Here is a 16,218-nt window from a genome sequence, read left to right on the forward strand (position 1 = left end):
ACGCCCATTGCAAAACCATTTTTGCAATTATTGCACATCACTTCGTCGTCGAAATTGCTGTTGCACAAGTTTGTTTTGTTTCGTTCGCCGTTTCCACAATTTCTCTGTACAAAAAGCAGACCTTATTTACCACTATCTGTTGACGAGAAATTTTTTCGTTGTGCAGTTCTTAAGACAACTATTCCGATTTTTCGATAAAGCTGGAAAACTTTTGTAAAACTATATTTTTTCCAATTTTCGATAAAATTATTCCTTTTTGTATCCAATAAACTTTTTTTACTCAGTCGGAAAGTAAAGCACACAGATGAGTATTGGGGAACGATATTTCACCATCGATGATTGCATTGCCGCTATCACTATTAGTATTAGAATTTCATGCTAAAGGAAAATCGCCAATCGCTATTGGCGATATTCTGCCAACGGTGACTGTCAATCAAAAGAATCGAATGAAGGAAAATCGTGAATCACTGATATATTTGGATTGCATTAGCTATAGATAATAGCGATTTGTCAATACCGCCGATGCAATCACCAAAAGCGAAATATCGTTCCATCACTACTACGGATCAAAATGTGTTCAGGGCTTTATATTTTATTTTGTTTACAATCAGCTGCTTCTTTGCGTTTACCTCGTATTCGGTTGTTTGCGTGTATCACAGTTGTGTTGTTTATCAAATATAAAATTATATATGTTTTTGTAAAGATCCAGCAATAATTATCCAATAACAATTTTTTTTTGTAAGAATTTCATACGGATCTATAATCTCTATCCTTAGAGCATGGCTATGACCTATCACAATTTTGACATTTGATCCTTTTGTCAATGTAGTCAAGGAAAAATAGCGCCAAAATTGTCAATTATTTGCAAGCGTCAAAAGGTGAAATAGTCATTTACACTGCAGTTGGCCGTGAAATCTTTGAAATATAGTATTTATTAATTCGAAATATTAAAGTTGAAAAAAATGTATCGTCCTCGGAAGTGCTGTGTGCCTGGGTGTGCAAACAATAACAAAGGTTTTACGATGTACCGTTGGCCAGAAGACGAAGAATTATCCGAAATGTGGCGCCAGAGTGTTGGTCTTCCTCGTGGGACACATTTACCTCCTTATAACATGTTTGTTTGCCGTGCGCATTTCAAGAAGAACGACATTGGAAAAAGGCGTCTCAAAAAAGGTGCTATTCCCATTTGTTTTTCCAATGCTGGTAAGTTTTTATTAATTTTATTATGCATTTTATATAAAATTTGTGGATGTAATTTTTATAGACGGTGCTCACGGTTGCCACACAATATCTTTATCGCCATTGTTAATGAGCGCTTAACTGCCAATCCATGTTGGGAGCATCCAAGGAGCTGAAGTCTTCCTAACCTGTCCTTCCAAACTCAGTTAAAGTGTCCCTTGCTTTGTTTCCTGCCACGGGTGCGCGAAGCTTATACAGCTCACCAATTAAACTCCCTTTTCTTCTTTCCATTTCGTTTTCGGTTTTAAGATCATCACAGTCTCGAATTTATATTCGTAGACTCAGTCAAGTCGGCCAATGTGCGTCTGCACCGTTTCTTTCTTTGATGACAGCAAGTACTTTGTCATGCCCTTCTACACCACACGAACAACGTTTTTTCCCTTTTTAATGCAAGCCAGAAAAGGCAAAATTTACAGGTCGTTTGCTAACGTCAGTTATATCAATGTCTTCACTATAACACAACAATTATAATATATTGTACCATCTTTCTTTAGATCCGATGTTAGAATAGACTTAGTCGGCATCAACTAAAGAATTAGGAGTTAGCTCTGTCTGAAGTTTCCTATGGATTCGAATGCCTTGGAGAGGCTCTTTCAAATCCTTATGGAGCTGGTGGTTCTACACAACATTTATTTAAATTTAGACATAATTACATACATGCAACTCCTTTCGCACCTTCAAAAGCTGGCTTGAGGTAACAAAGTTCCCCGACACATTTTCCAAATCCTATCGTAATGGTAATCGCGTGCGCTAATAGTAAAAATGTCCTAAAAAGGTTGGGAACTTTGAAGGTCTATTAAAAACACATCTAGCCATTGAATTTTTTACATGATTTCAGTAGTTAGTAGCTATAACTTGGCTAGTTTCCAATATTCTTTTATACTATCTAAATCTTTTTTTTTTTATGGACTGAAGACGATGAAGATGTGGCTTTAGTGTTAAAAGCGCTTCAGGATGATGAGATTACTAAAGTGTCAGAAAACTCCAAATTAATTACCCCGCATTTCGCTGATGAGGTATATAAAATTGTTGAGCACAATGAAGTGGCTGAGCAAGAAGAAGAAAAGCTTATTGATCTTCTTATTGAAGAGGATCGTTCACGCACATCTATCGATTTGAGACCAAATGCAAATAAGACAGAGATGGAACTGGATATCAGTCAGGGTGAGTATGCAAACTCGTTGCTCACATTTGAATACATTGGGTCATGGTCATCGTCAAAATAATACTTTATTATATACTATTAAAAATTAATTATGTTTCATAAAAATCTAGCTAATTCAAATATTTGGCATTTAGAGGTTATGAGTAGCTTCGAGATATCCAATTCATTTTCTACTAAAGTGTATACTCAATTTACTAATACCACAACCAACCAGCTAGAAAACTGTAAAAAAATGAAATTTGACATATAATTTATATAAGTATATTAATATTAATTATTCCGACATTAATTTCTCATCACAGAAAGAGGGGTGGGACGGCCTAGAAAGTTCGAAGCGCCACATACAATAGGTGCGACCGATCACAAATTGTCATCAATATCCTATAACGGGAGTCCAAGGAAATTTGCTGTTTCAACAGGGATGGACCATAATGAGAGGGGTGTTAGAGGCGTTGGTTCCACATTACAATTAAAGAGATGGTTGGTGTCATGTGGGGAACATTGCAAGCAGGGCATACAATGTCGGGGTTGTGTCTGGATTGGTAAGAGTTTAACCTGTTACAGTATCAAGATCGAAGTTGAGCTAGAGTACTCGCGTTTCCCTGGGGAGTGTGCGTTCTTCTTCCGCAAGTTTTGGGTACTGTTCTTTGAGTACTGGATTCACCGGGAAACTCCTTGCGTAAAGGTCTGCCGCCTTTTTGTGGAGTTCACTGAGGACCTGCTTGTGTTTTTTGGCTTCATACGGCTGAGTTCTCAGGTGCGGTATTTCCTCATAATGCTTACGTAGATTACTCCTTAAGCCCCTGGACGGTGTTGGCTCATCAATCAGATGTCTGTTGGGATGCCCAGGTTTCTGGGTATTCAACAGGAACTGTTTGGTTAGCATCTTATTTCCCTCGCTGATGGGGAGTATTCTCGCCTCATTATATAGATGGAGTTCTGGGAACATAAGAAGACAGGCCGTGGCGGTTGTGAGAGCAGTATTTTGGCAGGCCTGTAGCTTCTTCCAGTGAGTAGTTTTTAGGCTTGGCCACCGTATAGGGGACGCGTAGCACGCAATCGGCTGGCCAATTGCTTTGTAAGTGGTAATAAGCGTTTCTTTGTCTTTTCCCCAAGTACTGCCAGCAAGAGATTTGAGGATTTTATTACGGCTCTGCATTTTCGGTACAATTGTGGCTGCATGCTCAACAAAATGTAGATCCTGATCCAACGTCACACCCAAGATTTTGGGTGTAGGACAGTCGGTAGCGTAGTGTCATCGACGTGGATGTTCAAAATGTTCGACATTTGGGTCGTCCATGTTGTAAATGAGGTCGCGGAGGATTTAGTCGGTGATAATGCCAGGTTTCGTGAGGCGAGGTAACCCCATTTAATTTGTTGCGGTAATATCTAGTCGTTTTTCAGATAGTCGACATAGTGTTATAGTATGCTAAAAAACCTGTGATGATGCCCGTTTAATTAGAATCCACAGTAAGCAGTTTTTGTTGAGTCCAAGAAACATGGGCAAACAGACAACGACTTTATACGGCTTCAAATAAAGGGGTATATCTGAAAGTACTGTGAAGAGATTCCGTATTTTGAACTCAGCCGTTTAATCGAGATAGGCATTACTCAACCTTATCCACACACGGTGTTTGAATTCAATACCCAATTCTTGCAGAGAAGGAAACCAGACTACCCTCCACATGTGTCTGGTGTTAGCTGAGAACGACCCGTTCGGGGCAACCATCATTTGCATTATACACACTGACAGGAGTATAACCGTCCTAATTATGTTTTTTTTCTTTACGTTGAAAACTTTAGCTGCGCAAGAATATATGAAAAAGTCATGCTGCTAGGAGCTGCTCCGAAGATGCCAATTTTTGGACGCTACGGGTCTAACTTATGGGGTGACTTTCAAATTTCGTTGCTCTAACCGTAGCTTTTTTTTAAATTCCTTGGACTGCCGTCAACCCTATGACAGGCGATTTACTTGGCCTTCCGTTAGGGATTTCGGTGACATTTCGTGAATGGCCAAACTACCCTAAATTATACCCGAAACTCAGTTTTTGGGCACAAAATCACATTCGCCTTCTTCATCAGAACGTTCCAAAAGTTTTTTGAGCTTTCGTAAACTGGGAACACTGAACAAGATTGTCTGAACGTTTATTGTCACAATGCAAGCATGCATGTTAATCTTCTGAACGAAATATTGGGCGAAAGGCAAACGACGAAAACAGCTGACTATACAAATAACAACTTAATAATTAGTTTTTCTTTTAATACAAGTAACTTTCTGCGATTGTAAGAGCAGAGATACAAATATAAGTAAGTGTTATCTGTTTAAAAACAAAGACTAAACAATAACTCACTACCTTGCAATCCTCTTTATCTGCTCTCTCCAACGATTAGTGCAATTAAAACATTTTTTAGCTCTACACAAAATGTCTACAGCAAATTTATCATGTAATGTTTTACTGTATATTTGTGTGCCTAATAATATTACTATAATAATTCCATTACAGCATTACGTTTAAAATATCGTGAGAAGAAGGAAGTTTTTCTTGAGCAAAATATTAAAGTCAAAGAGCCTATTGCATTATTTCGGGAATGGATGGAGCAGGCACTGCAGACAGAGGAACTTCTGGAACCGAATGCGGCCTGTTTAGCTACAGTGAATAAGTATGTGTATGATTTGATAAGAAGAAAACTAAATTATGCCCAAATAATTTGTAATATTTAAAGAATTATTACCAACAACAAATGACGAGTACAAAGCATCAAATCCTTCTGGTAGACAATTCATCATATGACCTTCCTGAAAATAAACAAAATATCATGGAGAATATTTAGTTTACACCTGAAGTATCCAGTGGTGCTCAGTCGTTATCTAACATTAGATATTAAAAAGCGGGTCTAGTTACTTAATCTAATCGATATCTGCCTTTAGTCTTTGTTGTTGATGATTGCTGGAAATGCGCAGCTATGTCGGTAACCAGTCCTATTCTCTAAATATAGATAACAATGAGAAACACTGTATAAATATAGCTTTCTCTAATCGAGAACATGTATAATTGTGCTCCAATCTTATTCTAATGAAATTTTTTAATGGTAGTCTAATATAAATCGAATTTGTATAAGTATTCGAATAATTTTATTAGTGTACTTTTTTAAAACATTTCTCTACTCAAAAACTACACTTGATATCTCAAGTGACATCCGATATTGCTCTAACATTGGAGACTGTGTGTACTGGGGTGGTGAATTACCTACCCGGAATTTGATGCTTTACTGTTGCACACGATTTGTTAATTCAGGGATTCAAGGGGTTGTGTAGCGCAATATATAGCTTCTCCAACCCAATTGTCAACCTCACCTTCGAGCGGCGAATCCCGTTTCACTAACAGACGAGGCTCTGGCGACCCCAAGCTCCTCATGGAACTTGGGGGTGGGGAGGGAGGGATGGCCTGAAGGTTCAATGTGGCCATATAAATCGTTCCCGAGATGGTCGGGCCAGCACCTTAATGGTGCTGTGTTACCGGAGCGTATCGGATCTGTATCCGACAAAGGACCATCACATCGATAACACACCCCAAAGCCTTCGGGGAGTAACCTAATCGCTACAACAACAACAACAACAACAACAACATTTGTTAATTCAATTTTGTCTGATTATAACTTTTTGTTATGCACTCTTTATTTTTAATTTTTCTTGCAGAGATGGCAAGCCCTCAAATCGTTTTGTTTTACTTAAGGATGTCACTGATGAAGGTTTCCGTTTCTTCACCAATTATGGCAGTAATAAGGCTAAAGATATTGCAAATAATCCAAATGTTGCAATGACACTCTATTGGTTACCACTTCGTCGCCAAATACGTATTGAAGGTGTGGCTGAGAAGATACCACAAACGGATTCCTTAGCATATTTTCGTCAACGCCCGCGTGCCTCACAAATCGGCGCTTTGGCTAGTGAACAAAGTACACGTATACCATCACGTGAATATTTGGATGACATAGAAAGTGGTATAAAAGCAAAATTAGGACCAAATGGTCAAGTACCATTACCCAATTGGGGTGGCTATCTAATACGACCGCATACAATAGAATTTTGGCAAGGACAGACGGATAGATTACATGACCGTATACAATTTCGACGTGGTCCTGGAGTTGAGAAGGTATAATAAAATTGTTTCTATAAATATAAATGTATAAAATATAACTGCGAGCTTTACATAATTAGAGGATCATTATTTGTTTTTCATACAACGTCCTCCGTCAGTTACTTAGACCTGACTATGGCTTGCATCGGCTCTGAGGAGTCGCACAACTATTTTATCTTAAGCAGTCAATAGGCTCCGCCACCGTGGTGTGATGGTAACGTGCTCCGCATACCACACCGAATCCCTGGGTTCACACCCCGGACAAAGCAACATCAAAATTTTAGAAATAAGGTTTTTCAATTAGAAGAAAACTTTTCTAAGCGGGGTAGCCCCTCGGCAGTGTTTGGCAATCACTCCGAGTGTATTTCTGCCATGAAAAGCTCTCAGTGAAAACTCATCTGCCTCGCAGATGCCGTTCGGAGTCGGCCTAAAACAAGTAGGTCCCGTCCCGCCAATTTGTAGGAAAAATTAAAAAGGAGCACGACGCAAATTTGAATAGAAGCTCGGCCTAAAATCTCTTCGGAGGTTATCGCGCCTTACATTTATTTTTTTTTTTAGTCAATAGGCTCATAAACTAGGTCTATTATTTGTCAAGATGACGAAGTTATTTTTGAACATAAGCTCTCGTTCCTCAGCGTGTATTTTATTTGGCAGTTCATAGCTTTTGCAAAAACTATAGCTAAGTTTTAATCAAACTGAAATTGAAAAAGGCGCATGTTAAGTGTGTCACGGTAACTCATTATTTGCGGAATGTGGCATATAATCTAGATGATAAATTAACTCTTTTTTCATTATATATGTGTATAAATATCGAAGTTTGAGATGAGCTATATTGTGTGGAGAATACTCCTCAGTAGCTATGCTTTAGTTTCAGTATAGTTGGGGGATTCGTTATAAGCTTTTACAAATCTGAATTCATAATACATATAATGTTTTTCTTTTGTTTCAGGAAATCGATGAAACTCTTGTGCATAAAGGTGAAAATGGATGGGTTTATGAGCGTTTGGCACCTTAGATAGATTTAGCAAGAGTTCAAATTTTATATTTTACTGAAATGCGAAGAAATTACTAAATACATTCTGCCCGTTATATGTATGTGTTATTATCATAGGTATTCTGAATTAAATTTTGTTATTCACTTCAATTAATTATATCTTTTATATCACTTCCGATTAAACGATGTTAAAACAACAACATGAGGTCATACTTCGAGAATAGATAGATAAGCGCACATCCATAAAAACAACGTTACTTCCCGTTTCCACCCGATCAAAAATGTTTCGAAAAAAATCCAATGGGTCCAGTGGGCCCAGATGGATGGCTATGCCGATAAGGATATACCTCAGCGATATCGGTTTCAGGTGTCGAACCCACCTTTTCCAACTGTCACTGTAATTCCTGAGAAATAGAAGCAACCAAGGCTGGTACGGCTACTGGAACTGCGATTCAGACAGTAAAGCAGGACCCGTTTTAGGATTTAGGTTCTCCACTCCCAGGACAATTAAGATGCCAAGCAAGAAATCTGCTTTATGGAGTAAATGATTGATATCCATACGGAACTACTCCAATATCATTAAATAATGAAGGTAGATGATCTAGCGGCCACCGTGGTGTGATGGTAGCGTGCTCCGCCTATCACACCGTATGCCCTGGGTTCGCACCCCGGGCAAAGCAACATCAAAATATTAGAAATAAGGTTTTTCAATTAGAAGAAAATTTTTCTAAGCGGGGTCGCCCCTCGGCAGTGTTTGGCAAGCGCTCCGGGTGTATTTCTGCCATGAAAAGCTCTCAGTGAAAACTCACCTGCCTTGCAGATGCCGTTCGGAGTCGGCATAAAACATGTAGGTCCCGTCCGGCCAATTTGTAGGGAAAATCAAGAGGAGCACGACGCAAATTGGAAGAGAAGCTCGGCCTTAGATCTCTTCGGAGGTTATCGCGCCTTACATTTATTTATTTATTTTAGATGATCTAGCATTGCGACTCCCAAAATCATTAAGCAGCCAACCTTTATAAAGCTTCTCCTGCTGGGCTATATTCTAAAGGGGTATACAGAGGTGAAGTTCGTATTTTAAATAAAATCGGGGAAACCCGTATAACTTCCCTCTACGTTTATACCCATCAGAGAGAAAAATGAACTTCCTCTGCGTAGGAATCCCCCTTGCGGAAAAATTTCAAATACTCTGTAAACTGGAAGATAAAACGCCGACTCAGATTGTCTGCGAATGCGTTGCTCTAGCAAGATATAGGCTGTCCTATATACGTGGCGCGACTCTTAGTCCGTTCGTAACAAGGAGTAAAAAGCCTGAGCAAATGTTATGTAGAACCAAAACTTCTTTCCTACTGCGTTAAAAGATAATTTACGTTGTTTTTGTTCCTTAATCGCAAAAACCACTCCTTCAAAATTAAGCGATTGTGACGGATATGGGCAGACATTTGTAGTGCTTGGACACCCGTTGTATAGAGCGTAGAGCGTTTGATTGCTGTACCGTTCCAGTTCGTGGCCATATGACAACAAAAAATAAAAAGCTACAGAAAAAGTTTTTCAATAAGAACAACGCCCGTAGTCAGTGCTCGACAAGTGTTTCCCAAGACAGTCGGTTCTATGTACCGGAGCGACTCGGGATTGTCCCGACCAAGTACTGTCATTTCAGTGTAACCCCATCTAATTTGTTGAGTCCCTCCTACAAATTGTCATCCTCCCAGCAGCTCCTTGCAGCGGGATTGCTTCATATTCTCTTGCTCCGGGAAGGTATCGAACCCAATCCGGGTCTGTCTCCTGACCCCGGTCCTGAGAAATGGTTTTGCTGCATCTGCCGGAAAAGAATCTTTTTAGGACGGTCATACTCTTGTTAGTGTGTCTCGTGTAAGGGATGGTTGCATCGGACAGGTTGTTCTGGGCTAGATCACAAAACCAGACGTCCACGTAACTTCTATAAATCTTTTGTGGCTCCTTGCTGTTCACGTCCAAGGGCATCCCGTAGTCTAAGCCTTAGCGCCAACCCAAATACACCGGGTACCCCAATGCTTTCCCAAGGACGTCCAGTCACAGGGCCACAACAGCAGTTGCGTCCTAACCTTCCACAACCCAGGCGTAGTAACCCGTCACTTACTCCCAGAGTGACGACGTCTCCCTCCTTACACTTCAGAATTCTGCAGTTAAACTGTAATGGATTAACTGGGAAGATCACGGAGATAGTGTATTTCATGAAGCGGCACAACATACGCATTGCTGTGATTCAAGAGACTAAACTCACAGCAAGATCTGCTCTGCAGACCTGTTCTGGGTATAATGTCCACAGAAAAGATCGCGAAAGCGGAAATGGAGGCGACCTCGCGTTTATCATACACCACTCTGTGCAATATCATATATTTGATACTGACGTCGGCCGCAGGGACAGTGTCTTAGAACGTCAAAGCTTATCTGTCCAGTCAGGCGATCCAAACCTAGAAATCATCAACATCTACATCCCTCCTGCCACCTTTTGCCCCAGTGGATACCGCCCTAATATCAGCGCCTTACTCACTAGCAGGGATGCACCTTAACGTTAAGCTAATCGTTTATCAAAAAATTTCCACCGTTTCCGTTGAAACACTTCGAAATATTATCGATAAAGAAATTATCAAGATAAATTGTATCTCGTTTTTAACCGAAACGAAAAGCTTTCGTTAACGTTAAAAACGTTAACGAAAACGTGATACTTTATGTTTGAATTGTGCTGGCAATGCTATAGCCATGGTGAAGCCGTAAGGTGGCAACAACGAGCGCACATACACACACAAACTCTATGTAATTTGTTTGTGTAATTCGTTGGTGGTAATGTCAAAAATACTCTGAGAAATGTTCGTACTGTCAAAATTCATGAGAAAAGTTGCAATCAGCTTGGCTAATGCTTTCACCTTTAATGACTCCGCCATCAATCAGCTTTGCCAGCATAGTTTGAAATTAATAATCAACATAAACGATTTGATTTCGTTTTGATATGGCAGAAAACGAAACGAAATCATTTCGTTAATTTGACGATCTTAACGTTAATAAACGAAACGAAATGACTTCGTTTCGTTTATTAACGTTGATTATCGTAACGAAATGATATCGTTTCGTTGGTTAAGCATGCCTGCTCACTAGCAACAATCGCATTATCCTAGGCGATTTCAATGCCCATCACGATCTATGGCATTCAAACTTGTGGGCGGACAGTAGGGGTGAGATGTTGGCGGATCAAATAGAAGAAACGACGTTCTGCACAATAAACGGAGACGCCCCCACACGAATGGTAGGAAGCTGTCACAGTTCGCCGGAGCGCAGAACTCGTAAACTGCGTCAACTGGCAGCCGATGCTAACATTGGCATCCAACCACCTGCCTACTTATTTCGCTCGAGCATACCGCCGAATTCATCGTCACAGAAAAACGCACTTTCATAAACTTTAAAAAAGGAAGGTGGGACGAATACTAATCCTTTACAGACAGCCGCTTTGCTGCCCTCCCTATCCCGACTGATGCCCGCCAAGGGGAGCGTACTTTCCGCAAGGTCATTGAATCCGCCTCGGCAAGCTTCATTCCCGCCGGTAGAATTCCCGAATTCAGCCCCATTTTCCGGCGGAGGCCGCAAATTTAGTGAGAGAACGTGACCTTGTAAGACAGCTCGATCCCGGAGACAACCAAATAAGGGATATAAACCAACGCATCAGATTGCTTGTGGATGAACACAAGCGGGCGTAGTGGGCGGAGCACCTAAGCAGTTGTAATCTCTCTGCCGGTGTAAGTAAACTCTGGTCCACCGTAAATTCCCTATCGAATCCGTCCAGGCACAATGACAAAGTTTCCATCGCCTTTGGCGATAAAGTGCTGTCGGATGCGGAAAAATGAGCTACCGCTTTCTGCCGACATTATATAATGCATTCTACGGTCGATAAAGATAGAAGGAGGGCCAACAGACACGCTCATAAACATACACCCCTATTCTGCATTTCGATTACGTTCCCGTTCTACGCTCCGCTTAAATCGAAGTTCGGTATTCTGCATTACGACGGAATCGTAACGAGAAGAAGAAGAGCAAATGATTTTTCGAAATCAGCTGTTTGTACGGAATGTGTGAACAATGGAACAAAATAAATTAAAGAAAATTTGTAAAAAACACTGAAAAACGTTAATATTTTATTATCCAAGCCATTTTGTACAAAGAAAAGGAATAGAATATATTGCCGTCGTGTTATATTTTTTTGAGTGAAGAGCTTTCATAATTGTAAGTGTGTTTTTGTTGTTCTTTTGTCCAATTCCCTGCCGTGGCCACCAAGTTTTGTTAAAACGGATTCCTGCACGAATATAGTTGACATTTTCTGAATTTTATGGATGCTAATTTCATTGCAGTGGCCTAAAATACTTTATGAAGATTTATTTATTCTTTCCGCAAGGATTGTTTACGTTTTCGCTTCAACTTCCTCTACTCCGGCAGCATGCTTTGGCATATAACTGGACCCAACAAACAGACAAATTATAGCTGTCTATTATAATGGAAGCAATAGCCTCGGCATTATTTGTAGAGTTGGAAAGCAACGCATACGAAAATGGCCAAGCGAGAATGGAAAGGCAAATATTGCGAGATTTGTGTAATCCATTTGAGAGGAGTGAATTGTAAGATATTTAACTTAAAAGTGGTAAAGTTTAATGACTTATTTTCTTATTTAGGTTCAAAAAAACTTTCGACTCAATAAGGATGCTTTCAAGTATGTGTTAAATACTTTTGCGGGGCAAATACGTCCAAGGACTTCGACATCGACATGTTGTTTTTGACCTGGAAACATATAAAAAGCAATCATAATCAAACCTTTTACGTTTCTGAACAAGTTTTACTTATATTTTTGCTAAAATTCTGTTATAAATTAATAAAAAAATAAAAAGAAAATATTTTTCCGCCAACTAATTTGCAACTTAGAAAAACGGAACTACGATCGAAATGCAGAATACACAAAATCGAACGATTCGAAGTTGGATCGAAAGAGATTGGAACACAGAATACCAAAATCGCCAAATCGAAAAAATTCCAATCCAAGTCGAAATGCAGAATAGGGCTGATAAATTCAGCGCGTCACCAATTACCATTACCGCCAAAGAGGTTGAGGATGCCATCGGTCATGCTCAACAATCCAAAGCAGTGGGCCCAGACGGCATAGCCATGCCGATGCTTAAAAGCCTAGGGAAAGAGGGTTTCAAATATTTAACGCATGTCTTCTACCTGTCTCTTTCCACCTTTGTCATTCCCGAAAATCGGAAAATGGCCAAGGTGGTCCCGCTACTAAAGCCTGGGAAACGAGCTAACATAGGAGAGTCATATCGCCCGATGTCTCTCCTATCGCCAGTAGCCAAGACGCTTGAAGCCATTTTGCTCCCCTACTTCAAAGCAAATTTGCAGCTAGCCTGACATCACCATGGCTTCAGAAAACTCCATAGCACCATCACCGCGCTAGATGCCATTAGCGCCCAGATAAATTGCGGTTTAAATCAAAACCCCCACCATAGAACAGTACTCGTTGCGCTAGACCTATCAAAAGCTTTCGATGCGGTCAACCATGGCACGCTACTGCAAGACCTCGAAGGGTCTTCCCTTCCCCCATGTCTTAAAAGGTGGACCGCAAATTATCTGGGTGGTCGGCAGGCATCGGTGCAATTTAGAAACGAAACATCAAAACCACGAAGAATTAAACAAGGGGTGCCACAGGGTAGTGTCCTATCCCCACCTTTGTTTAATTTCTACATATCTAAGCTACCTTCGCCACCAGAAGGAATTACTATCGTTTCCTACGCCGATGACTGCACAATAATGGCCACAGGCCCAGGCCCAGGCCCACAGATCGATGAGCTTTGCAACAGAATAAACGGCTACCTCCCTGATCTCTCCAGTTTCTTCGCCTCGCGAAACCTGGCATTATAACCGACTAAATCCTCCGCGACCTTATTTACAACATGGACGTCCCAAATGTCGACCATTTTGAACATCCACGTCGATGGCACTACGCTACCGACTGTCCTACACCCCAAAATCTTGGGTGTGACGTTTGATCAGGATCTACATTTTGGTGAGCATGCAGCCGCAATTGTACCGAAAATCAGAGCCGTAAATCCTCAAATCCCTTGCTGGCAGTACTTGGGGAAAAGACAAAGAAACGCTCATTACCACATACAAAGCAATTGGCCAGCCGATTGCATGCTACGCGTCCCCTATATGGTCGCCAAGCCTAAAAACTACTCACTGGAAGGAGCTACAGGCTTGCCAAAATACTGCTCTCAGAACCGTGTAAAGTTTTAATGTTAAAAATATATAATTATGTACAATATGGAATTTTTTTGTCGCAGACGAAGAAGTCTAATTATCGTTAAAGGTTACAATGAACTTATAAAGTGTTATATTTCTTTACAGTTAATTTACTTTTTCCTTTTTAGTTAATTTTATTAACCAATAATAAAAGCTTATTTTTAAAAAAGTTTTTTTTCTTTAATTGAATTTTTTACTCTTTAGTTCGTTTTATTAACAAGTAATAAAAGCTAGTTCTTAGAAAAGCTTTTTGCTTAAATTTAATTTAAATATCAATTTTTTTTTAATTTTTAGTAGGGCAAAATATTGTTTAAATTAGCTATGTAATCTGTACTTAGTTATTTGTAACGTTTCTCATCCTATCCATTTCTTTTAATGCATCAACATTACAAAGTTTCTTCGAAGTCAACTTTGAACAGTCAAGTTCTTTGATTCGAAGACCTGCTAAAGACCTAACTCGGCTTAAAGCCACCTAAGCTTGTCCATCAGCAAATAATTTGCAGCATAGATAAATAACAGCATGATCTACCTGCATTTTGTGCACAGTTGAAGCCCACGACAAGACAATCGGGAGTATCCTTCTTTCAGCTGTGCCATGATTAAATTTAGAAGGAAATTGAACTGATTTAGGCTGTATCATGTGAACGCCATCGTTACCAAAGTCTACGCGAACCGATGGTATATCGTTATGGTATAGTTGAGCACGTCAGTAATATGGCCATATAATTTCAGTGATGTGACCCATTGCTCCATTTACAAGTCCCTTAGCAACGTCAAAGTTAGATCTCTACATAACTTTAGCACCAACAAATATTTCTAGTTCTTTTGGAAGACCTCCTGTTTTGTTAATGGTTGAGTGTATTATATTATTAACATCAATCTGATCATTGTTTTTTGTTCCATCAATTAATTGATCTTGCTAATAATCAGTTATCAGCTGAGTTAAAGAAATTGTGCTTTTGAAACGATACGTTGAGCCAACTGTCAACAACCAATCGATAAAAACGTTGAGTGAATAGAGCGGAACATTTTTATGCTCAGTAATTTGCCGTAAAGTTGCAACTGGGCGTTCCAAGAAGATATCATTAATCAACTTCGCCAGCAGTTGTGCTTTTGGAATGCGCCCCATGTTTGTTCAACTCATTCAAATAAATTTGTATATATGTGCATACATATGTTCACGTGTTCTTGCAACAATAAAACGTTAAATACATAAATACATATGTACATATGAATATACAGATTTTCGAGGAAACATATCATATGTGTTTGCCAAATGTGGCTTCACTTCGGATATCAGCATCTTCGGTTGTCAGATCTTTCGCGTTCAACGCTAACGCGGTGTCAGGATGAAAAAGACTCTCAACCAAATTACTGATACGAATCGCTACGTTTAAATAACCCTGACTGAGTATGAGTACACGATTTTTAATATCATGATGCGAATATATTGGGCCATATTCATAATCGAAATAAAATGTGACTAAGTTAGTTGAAGCATTTTTGACAGAGGCACATATAAAATTGTGTCAAACAGTGCTAACTAACTTAAAATTATATTTTATTGTGACTTTGCCTATGTCGCATTCAATTTACAACTACAAAGTACGCTTATGTTCATATAGCGTTATTCTCATTGCTTTGCTATCGAGTTGTAAAACATAATTTGCTATGACGTAGAAGCCAACAACACTAATTATAATGTCTTTTGCATCGCCAGAAATGTGGACTGCCAAGCTCACTATCCCTAGGTGAGGTAGATTTTCAGAGTTTATTTACAAAGTACGTTGATGATCAAGCCTAGCTCGACTTTGCCTCAGAAAACAGCATCGATGTTGCTGTTGTTGCTGTTGTGTTAACGATAAAGCCACTCCCCGAAGGCTCACTTGTAGGAATTCATAATGAAAATGTATTCTTGTAAATTGCCATTCATGAAAGGTATTAAGTCTTCTGCATACCTGAAGACGGTCCCATTCTTACATTTTTATACTGAGATGAGCGGAGCTCACAGAGTACACTAATTTTGTTCGCATAACGGTACCCCGTAACGGCATAAACTAATCGATATAGATATAGACTTCTATATATCAAAATGATCTGAGCGAAAAAAGAAATTCATTTAGCCATGTACGTCCGTCCGTCTGTCCGTAAACACGATAACTTGAGTAATATTTGAGGTATCTTAATGAAATGTGGTATGTAAGTTCCTGGGCACTCATCTCAGATCGCTATTTAAAATGAACGAAATCGGACTATAATCACGCCCACTTTTTCGATATCGAAATTTTCGAAAAACCGAAAAAGTGCGATAATTCATTACCAAAGACGGATAAAACGATGAAACTTGGTAGGTGGGTTGACCT

General features: G+C 39.6%; 2 protein-coding genes across 6 annotated transcripts in view; one reads left to right on the plus strand and one right to left on the minus strand.

Moving 5' to 3' along the window:
* The window catches only part of LOC137250201 (arrestin domain-containing protein 17), a 112,049-nt gene that overhangs the window by 69,218 nt on the left and 26,613 nt on the right, over window positions 1-16,218 (minus strand). The gene's annotated exons all lie outside the window — the stretch shown is intronic.
* Window positions 636-7,737, plus strand: sgll (sugarlethal). Of its 5 annotated transcripts, XM_067782525.1 has the most exons (7): window positions 636-878; window positions 954-1,203; window positions 2,155-2,403; window positions 2,707-2,946; window positions 4,909-5,065; window positions 6,102-6,558; window positions 7,493-7,737. In XM_067782525.1, the coding sequence occupies exons 2-7, from the start codon at window positions 963-965 to the stop codon at window positions 7,556-7,558; spliced, it is 1,410 nt and encodes a 469-aa protein (XP_067638626.1). In that variant the 5' UTR covers window positions 636-878; window positions 954-962; the 3' UTR covers window positions 7,559-7,737. The 5 variants fall into 5 exon arrangements, with proteins under 5 accessions (XP_067638626.1, XP_067638616.1, XP_067638627.1 ...); XM_067782515.1 differs by having other exon boundaries at window positions 636-1,203; XM_067782526.1 differs by lacking the exon at window positions 2,707-2,946 and having other exon boundaries at window positions 638-1,203.

The sequence above is a fragment of the Eurosta solidaginis genome, chromosome 1, assembly GCF_040869045.1.
Source record: "Eurosta solidaginis isolate ZX-2024a chromosome 1, ASM4086904v1, whole genome shotgun sequence".
NCBI lineage: Eukaryota > Metazoa > Arthropoda > Insecta > Diptera > Tephritidae > Eurosta > Eurosta solidaginis.

Coding starts and splice junctions, on each gene's coding strand:
- sgll (XM_067782515.1), top strand. CDS start 963: ATGTATCGTCCTCGGAAGTGCTGTGTGCCTGGGTGTGCAAACAATAAC. Junction 2,404..2,706: donor GGAACTGGATATCAGTCAGG/GTGAGTATGCAA, acceptor TTCTCATCACAG/AAAGAGGGGTGGGACGGCCT. Junction 2,947..4,908: donor TCGGGGTTGTGTCTGGATTG/GTAAGAGTTTAA, acceptor ATTCCATTACAG/CATTACGTTTAAAATATCGT.